Source organism: Protomyctophum parallelum (genome assembly GCF_964188405.1).
Source record: "Protomyctophum parallelum genome assembly, chromosome: 14".
NCBI lineage: Eukaryota > Metazoa > Chordata > Actinopteri > Myctophiformes > Myctophidae > Protomyctophum > Protomyctophum parallelum.
Genome location: NC_139709.1, coordinates 29,507,536 through 29,515,910, shown reverse-complemented (window position 1 = coordinate 29,515,910; position 8,375 = coordinate 29,507,536). Strand labels below are relative to the sequence as shown.

The window sequence follows — 8,375 nt, the reverse complement described above, 5'->3', positions numbered from 1 at the left end:
TTCTGTTTGTTTTCAGTGAAACCATACCCCAAAGGTGTGTCGTACCAAATGAAGAATTGTTTGCCAGCTGATCAGTGCATTAATGGCAGTGGCACAGTGTACTTTGGCAACGTACACGTTTATGAGAACAATCAATGCTGTTCCACTGACCTCTGCAATGTTAAATATAGAGGTGGTAAGTACCTGGTCCTGTACCATCTGTGGTGTCTTCTAAACTTAAAATGTAATAACTAGTCACTAGTGTATAGCATGATGGATAATACATTATGTGCATGTATGTTTCCTTGTTTTCTAAATGATATGTGAAACAATCTGGTTTTGGTCTATGTATATGTTTGTTTATTCTCCATACTGAAACATAGGACTGCAATTAAACAAATGCATCTAATATAAGGGTGAAGACCATGCAAACACCAACATGGCTTGTTTTGTGTCAATGCATTGTGTAAAAAGAATACTTTAATATTGACAGACCTGTCTATTTTATACACATATCTCTACCCGTAAATGTACCTGTAAATAAATAAATAAAATAAAACATTTCTTGAACCAAGAAATCAAAAAATAAGAAAACAACTGAGGTGTTTACTATTAAAACTACTGAAAAAAACAAACAAATAAAAACATTTCTTCAACTGTCTTATTAACATAATATAGTGTCAATCGTAGAATCAAACAAGTAACAAATTGAATGTATTGGTGACACATGTTTTAATTAGCCACTGTGTCCGGTGGGTTGTCGGCAAGTTGAAAACATACTGTATGTATGTTTTGTTGGAGTCCATGGTGCTCAGGGGTTGAGACATTGTTATTAATTATTTTATAATTATATCAAAAATGTAAACCTTACAGATAATTACGACAGCTTGATTGAGAATGGTAGGAAGTGCTACACTTGCACAGATCCACTGGACTGCAGCAACACACAGAAGACATTATCGTGTTTAGGGGATCAGGACCGCTGCATGTCAGGTACATCAGCCTATGGCTTCATATGACTGCCTCTCCGGGTAAACAAATAGTATATTTAATATTACACAGTCCTCAGCTCTGAAGGATGCTCAAAAGTATTTTTTCCCCCCCGAGTATGCAGCACAGATAGTAATATGTTTTTGTTGTGTTCACAGTGCTCGATGGAGGCCAAAACATGACCCTGAAAGGCTGTGCCACAAAGAATTTGTGTGGAGATAAGCAAGCCCTCCTAAACATGTTGATTGATGTTACAGTGTCCAACGATGCTAAAATAAGCTGCTGTGAAGATGCATTGTGCAACGGTGTCAAGATCGCTACAAGCACTGCTGTTAATCTTACAAGTCCTAGAAGGCTCCTGTTCCTGATGGTAGCATCATTGATGTTGGCCTCATGCTCCTAGTAGCACTAGTGCATCCAGGCACTCATTAGTAAAAAGGCATGGTTGCCTTAAAAATGTATTATGGCTTTTCCTCCTTTTTACTCCTGAGTGCCTGGATTGTCAGTTTTTGTGTTTCTTTCTTTGTTTTTGTTTTTTTTGTTGCATGTTTGATCCTGTTTGATTACCTTTTTATATCTCCTCGTGAGCACCTGATTGTTCGCTTCAGAGCTCCACCAGGAGGCAGACTTATGCAAAACACATTTTTGGATATTACTCCTTGAGACTGTATCCAAATCTCAGGCACAGATCGGTACACATGATAGACAGGTCTGTTTGATTTATCATATTCCTGATTGCGGTGAAACTGTCCCCAATAGGCTGAGGAAGTAAAGCCACTTGACATTTATAGCGCCACACTCATGGTGGCGCTATAACAGGCAGAGTCTTTACTTATAACTGCACTGATCTGCGTACAACAAATCGCCTGCCCTGTAGGCTACTTTTCAATTCTGCCTTTTAGAGCGCCACCAGGAGGTAAACTTTTGTGAAACACATTTTATTTTTCTTTGTGATCCTGTCATAATAAATCCTTTACAACACACTACAAGTTCCAGCTACTGTAAATTGTTGTCTATTGTTTATTAACTGCTACTTCTATGATCACTCAGTACCAAACAATACACAGCCATAACAAATAGGACTTTTTCTATAGTTATTATCCCTCGGCCAATCAGGGATTGGCTGATGACGTAACGAAGGTCCGTTTGGTGATCGGCTGTATGTATGTATGTATGTATGTATGTATGTATGTATGTATGTATGTATGTATGTATGTTTTTCTATAATCCTTTAATTACTACATGGGCCCGTTTGTGCTACCAACTTATGAAAATGGTGTAATTACTACAAACGTTACATCAGGAACAGAAACGCTCAGTGACACAGACAGGGACTCCATACCAGTAGTCCTAATTAGGCCTAGCTGTTGGCGCCCACCAAGCCTCGAGTCCTTGGGTTATTCTTCTAGACTAGTCATGTTATGACCTAAATAAAAAAAACATGAATAAAAATCCATATTGGGAGATAAGATCTTATCTTCCATTTAGGTCATAACATAAACTGTTGTTTTTTGCTGTTTGTCCTGAAATTGAGTCCAGATATGCTTGAGGGCCCGGGCCTATTTACTCGCAATGCGATCAGTTTTCATAGCACTAATTTGACTTTGACTTTGGGCACATGACCGTGCACTTGAACTTGACGGTGATTAAAGTGATTTACAAAAAAGTCGAGAGCAGAAATGGATTCTACTGAGAAACCTTATAGGATAACGTATCATCTCTTTATAACTAAGACCACTGCTTACCAAAATGTATTGTCTAGAAGTCATATAAAAGATACACACATCACAGTTTCATATGGGGGTAGGTTTGTTTAAATAGTGATAACTGGCAGCTACTGAATTGGAAAGGTTATCATACCAAAATATAAACTAGAGACATGTAGGACTAGGAAGACAAAAATACAAATAATGTATACGGTCACCAAAATGGTACCAACATCTCGCCTGGCCCCTGGACTAAATGGATGAATTTCATATCTCGTCTCACCACACACAAAGGAAAAGCAAGAACATGCACGCACTCTTTAATCTCATAGGATTAAACTATAATGTATACAAGGCGGGTGGGGTCATGAGTCATATAGGAATGAGTCACACAAGACTGTCTTTTTCACAAAAAGCATGATGGGCCTTCCTCAGCGTTGACCATTTCTGACTAGATGATTTCCAAGATGCCCTCGGGAGATAAAGGACCCTGCTGTTTAGATGCAGGGGAGTCATAGGCCATTTCATTCTTTGCCCATAGGTAGACTCAACAGCCAGGTGAGAGGAAATTATCCCATCATTGATGGCCGAATGTTACAACTAACAGTTCTGTGATTAACACGCTGATGAAATGAAGCAAGGAGAGACAATGAGACGAGAGAGTCCTCCTTCAGTGTTGTTTATTGTGTTTGTTTCAACAGGCTTGTGTGTACTTTATGGCATACTTGGACATATCCAACGTTTACAGATCTTTCATTCATTATTTATGCAGTGGGACAAACATTGTGACATAACATCTGTTTCTTGTTATGTGTTTATAAATGCAAGCCTTTATAGCAAAACACTGAAGAAAAGCCTACAACAGGAAGGCCAAGAAACCCACCCCGGCCTGCACGCACGTGCACACACACATGCAAGTGCACACAAACACACACACACACACACACACACACACACACACACACACACACACACACACACACACACACACACACACACACACACACACACACACACACACACACACACACACACACACACACACACGCACACGGTTATGTAACCATTGCATATATCGGGGGATTGTGTGATTGGTTAGGGGAGAGAGGGGAGTGAACAGAACACTGAGAGAGAAGGTGGCTTTTACTTTTAGTGGAAGTGCGCAGTTATTAGATTACAGTCATCTAGTAAAAGTATTGTAGCACATTTGACGTGATCTCAGGGAATAGGAATAAGCAGACGAGACACAGCTGACACATTCTAGCCTGCCAACTCACCAGCGGGGGTGTTGATGTGAGTGTTGATAGCTTGATACGTTGATATCGCTCATTTCCTTTTTAATATATACATTTTAGTTGTTTTAATAAAGTAAAGTACTGAAGCTTCAGTTGTTTATATTGGTGCAAAGCTTGACCATACTAGTCAGAATGTCTGTGAAATAGTGCAGATAATGTTTAGGTTGGGAACTTGTTTGTTAACAAGTGATAATATGTTTGGGTATATTGGACCTGGTTATGTGGTTAATGGTCAGGTATTTTTATTTGGTTGATTGTTTCGTGAAATATTACATGATCACTCAAACCTTCCGTTTTAGGTCACACAGACGTATTAACAGCTGAACTTCTCAGTCCAGAACATCATGCATTTGCTCATACTGATCATTGGGGTCATGCTTTCCCCAAAAGGTAAGTCTTTCTTGTGTCATGTGTGTGTGTGTGTGTGTGTGTGTGTGTGTGTGTGTGTGTGTGTGTGTGTGCGTCCACATCCATGTGTACAGTAAACACACCTCAGAACATCTGTGTTGACGACAGAGAGGTCTCCCTGGGGTAGAATCAGAGACCAGTTCAGTGCAAAGCGGTACGCCCTTAGGCCCTCATTTATCAAAGTGGCGTACGCCAAAATATGGGTGCACGCCGGAATTTATAATTTCCGCAAAACCTTGAACTTGAACGTGAGCCAGGACAAAAATCACATCAGGTCGGGAGCTGTCGTAGGCTTTGTCCTCAGTTTTTCTGTCGTAGAAAGGCGGAGCAGCATTGTTTGACCAGCTGAGAGGCTGCCACGGTCATCAAAACATACATGTATTCACTCCTAAAATGTTAATATAAAACTGTATGTATATGGACTACATGTAAAAGAAAAAGGGAAAAAAGAGAAAAGAAAAAAAGGAATAGGCCTACATCAACGATGCATGTGTCTTTGTGTCATATGAAATTGGTAGGAGATTATCCATATGGCTCGTTCGCAGTGCACGCACACACGGTACTCGCCTCATGCACTGCATGGGTGAGCAACTCAATGCAAGTATAGGTGGGAGGAGAAATCTGGTGACGTCTCTATATAACTCTATGGGAACGCCCCCTAGCCTGGTTAACCACTCCCCCTTTATAGGAATACCCTAAGCTAATTATATATAATTATATAACTAACTGCCTTCCAAAGTTAGCAGGCCCTAGGTAGGCAACCTGACCTGGCAGAGACCTACACTCTGAGGAGGAGCGCACCTTTTTTCCAGCTGTGTAACCTGTGTGAAATTTTCTGCCTGTTGTCTCACAGCCTATGCCCTGAAATGCTATGCGTGCGGCGACGGAACGCCTGCAGAACAGTGCTACTTTGAAGAACTAGGAAAAGAAATAGTTTGTCCTGGATCTCACCACTGCTCTGGATTGGTAGTCTCGGCACATAAGAGTATGTGATAGAGGTATAGACTATGGTCTGTGCCTTTTTTTCTTGTAATATAAAATACATTGCAAGGTCACCTTTAAGTTATCTTGAGCAGATGTTCTAGTATGATGAAGACATTATCAATCTGAAGCTAATATTCTGTTTGTTTTCAGTGGAGCCATACCCCAGTGGTAAGGGGTATAATATGAAGAATTGTTTGCCAGCTGATCAGTGCGTTAGTGGCACAGTGTACTTTGGAAATCAACACTTTTATGAGAACATGAAGTGCTGTTCCACTGACCTCTGCAACGTTGACTATACAGACGGTAAGTACCAACACTACCTGTGGTGTCTATGATTTTATTTACATGTGTTTATTCTTCATACTTGATGGGAAAAAGTAAAAAAAAACAACTATAAACAATGTAGTGAATGGTGATAAAAAGATTGGTTATGTTGTGAAGGAATGGAATACTGCACCAGATGAAAGATGCTTCAAATGATGTCACAGATACCTTTGTGATCACTTAGGTTACATTAGTGCTTGTTGAGAGAACACAATTAAACGAGCACATCAGTCTGTATAATGCAATTTGCCTCACAAAGAAAATAATAACCAGCACTCCGAAGTACTTCTGGTACTTTTAATTCATAGAGGCACAGTGGCACACACAGCATTATATGGACACGTTTCGGCATTGCGTATGCTGTCCTTGCCTCTATGAATTAAGGCTCATCAGGGCCGGATTTTCCCTCCCAAGGGGAAGGGCCCCTAGGCTAGACAAAACTGAGAGAGAGAGAGATGTCGCTGTGCATGGCGGACTATAGGGATTTCCACAGCTACCCCACAACACAGCAGCATGCAGGCACTGTCTAAAGTGCAGATAGCAGAGCAGAGCAGAAGCTCTCAATGTTTTAACCATAAAACTCACCTGCATACTCCAGTTTGAGTGATGAGGTGGTCAGTCACCTCATCAGCGAAAACTGGAGTACGAATAGGCCTTTAGAAGTAGCCTACAGTAGGCCTACAAGAAGGACTTTGGAGTGCTGGATATTATTTTCATATTGCTTGTTGAGAGAACTTGGAGCTGTATGGGAGAGCTTATTGAAACCTTGTCACATGCCGTTAATTCTTAAATCAAATGTAAGAATTTAGTATTGGTGGAAGGTTTGCATAGCTGTTGTGTCCTGTGGGTTGTCGGCACGTTGAAAATGTGTATTCTCTTGTACATGGGTGTTTAATTTTATCTAAATGTAAACCTTACAGATAATCTTGACAGCTTTGTTAAGAATGGGAGAAAGTGCTACACTTGCACAAATCCAAAGGACTGCAGCAACACACAGACAGAGTTATCGTGCGTAGGGAATCAGGACCGCTGCATTTCAGGTAATGAGACTGCATGTCTCTCCGGTTTAGGCCTACCTGAATTTCCGTGTACTTGGGAGTATTAAGCACAGTAATATGTATTTTTGTGTTCACAGTGGTGGAACATAACGACACCAGGATCGGCTGTGCCACAAAGAGCATGTGCGGCGATGTGCAAGCCCTCCTAAACATGTTGATGAACATTAGCCTGTCATCTACAATAAGCTGCTGTGAAGGTGACTTGTGCAACAGCGTCAACATTGTTGATCCTACAAACATCAAGCCTTCGGGTTTTCAAGCTCCGCCTACCGGCGCTGTTGCTCCTGGTAGCGCTGTGAGCCTCTTGATCCTGATGGTAGCACCAGTGATGTTAGCCTCCTTATCCTGGTAGCACCAGTGATGTTAGCCTCCTTATCCTGGTAGCACCAGTGATGTTAGCCTCCTTATCCTGGTAGCACCAGTGATGTTAGCCTCCTTATCCTGGTAGCACCAGTGATGTTAGCCTCCTTATCCTGGTAGCACCAGTGATGTTAGCCTCCTTATCCTGGTAGCACCAAGCGGTGAAGTTATATGCTTAAAGTCATACTTTGTAACTTTTTCTATTAAACAAAAGTTGAATGAATTATCTGTTGACAACATTTGTAAACAATACCCTGCAGTATAACATTTTCAGGAAGATTACGCCAGAACTGCAAAAAAACAGCGGAATAAGAGGAAGACGATGACAAACACAATAGGGTGCATTTCATGCTTGACTCCCTAATTGTTAGCTTGTCTGCCATAGCTTTCCCAAAAAGTATGAAGTGTGATTTAATGTTGAGAGCCTGCAGCTGCACTATGATTCAGATTTACTGATTGGATATTACAATCCAAGTAGCAGAAATCTCCAGCCCTTTGCTTAGTTTTTTTTATTCCACATTTGAATTGACTTGTCATTGATTTAATTTGTTTTATTGTAGTTTCACATTAGAGCCCCCCCCCCCCCCCCCCTCCTTTATGGCTGTATTTTATCTTGCTATTGTAAAGACCTTTGTAACCCAGTTTGGAAAAGCAATTCATAAATAAAATGTATTATCTGCAACAGGTACACCTTGTAGTTGGTATGTTCAAATACTTAATAACTAAGCTCTGTGTAAGAACTATCCATGTAATTAATGAAGGTATTCAAAAACATGGCAGGCAGATATCCAAGCCCAAAGCAGATACAAAGAGATTACATGAGGATAAACCAAATAACAGCAGAAGGCATCCTATAGACGTCAATGTTTACTCTGATATGGAAGCATGCTTGATCAAAGTCAAACTGTCTGAGTCAATGGTTCTCAAACATTTCCATGTCAAGGACCCCCAAATGTACAGTATATATTCGGTTGTCGACTCCCATATATTTATTTGTATTTCTTTCGGGGGAAATAATAATTTAACAAAATGCTAACATTTGTCAGCATTGTTTTCTATCACCGATCTATAAGCTCACAACATATCGCACATCAAATATCATGATGTGTTGTGAGCCTATCGGTAATTCTTAACTGAAAAGAGTTTTTTTTTTTTTTTTTTTTTTTTTTTTTAAGATATTTTTTTTGCGGCTTACGCCTTTTATTGATTTTTTTAAGGGACAGATAGTAGGCTGACAGGAAACGGGAGAGAGATGGGGGGATGACATGCGG

General features: G+C 40.4%; 2 protein-coding genes across 2 annotated transcripts in view; both read left to right on the top strand.

The window, feature by feature from the left end:
* Positions 1-1,815, top strand: part of LOC310870446 (uncharacterized protein) — a 3,254-nt gene extending 1,439 nt beyond the window's left edge. Inside the window, exons 3-5 of the mRNA XM_083781677.1 lie at positions 17-175; positions 853-972; positions 1,128-1,815. Of these exons, the coding sequence (XP_083637803.1) occupies positions 17-175; positions 853-972; positions 1,128-1,372 (524 nt within the window). The 3' untranslated portion in view covers positions 1,373-1,815. The remainder of the gene's footprint in view (positions 1-16; positions 176-852; positions 973-1,127) is intronic.
* A 1,992-nt stretch (positions 1,816-3,807) lies between these two features.
* On the top strand, positions 3,808-7,789 carry LOC310870056 (urokinase plasminogen activator surface receptor-like). The gene is made up of 6 exons (XM_083781080.1): positions 3,808-3,968; positions 4,270-4,360; positions 5,232-5,363; positions 5,513-5,665; positions 6,607-6,726; positions 6,822-7,789. The coding sequence occupies exons 2-6, from the start codon at positions 4,315-4,317 to the stop codon at positions 7,094-7,096; spliced, it is 726 nt and encodes a 241-aa protein (XP_083637206.1). The 5' UTR covers positions 3,808-3,968; positions 4,270-4,314; the 3' UTR covers positions 7,097-7,789.
* The last annotated feature ends 586 nt before the right edge of the window (positions 7,790-8,375 follow it).

Bases quoted from the DNA above. Each gene is read 5' to 3' on its own strand.
- LOC310870056 (XM_083781080.1), top strand. From the start codon at position 4,315: ATGCATTTGCTCATACTGATCATTGGGGTCATGCTTTCCCCAAAAG. The intron at 4,361-5,231 runs GTAAGTCTTTCT...GTTGTCTCACAG, and splicing joins GGTCATGCTTTCCCCAAAAG to CCTATGCCCTGAAATGCTAT. The intron at 6,727-6,821 runs GTAATGAGACTG...TTGTGTTCACAG, and splicing joins TCAGGACCGCTGCATTTCAG to TGGTGGAACATAACGACACC.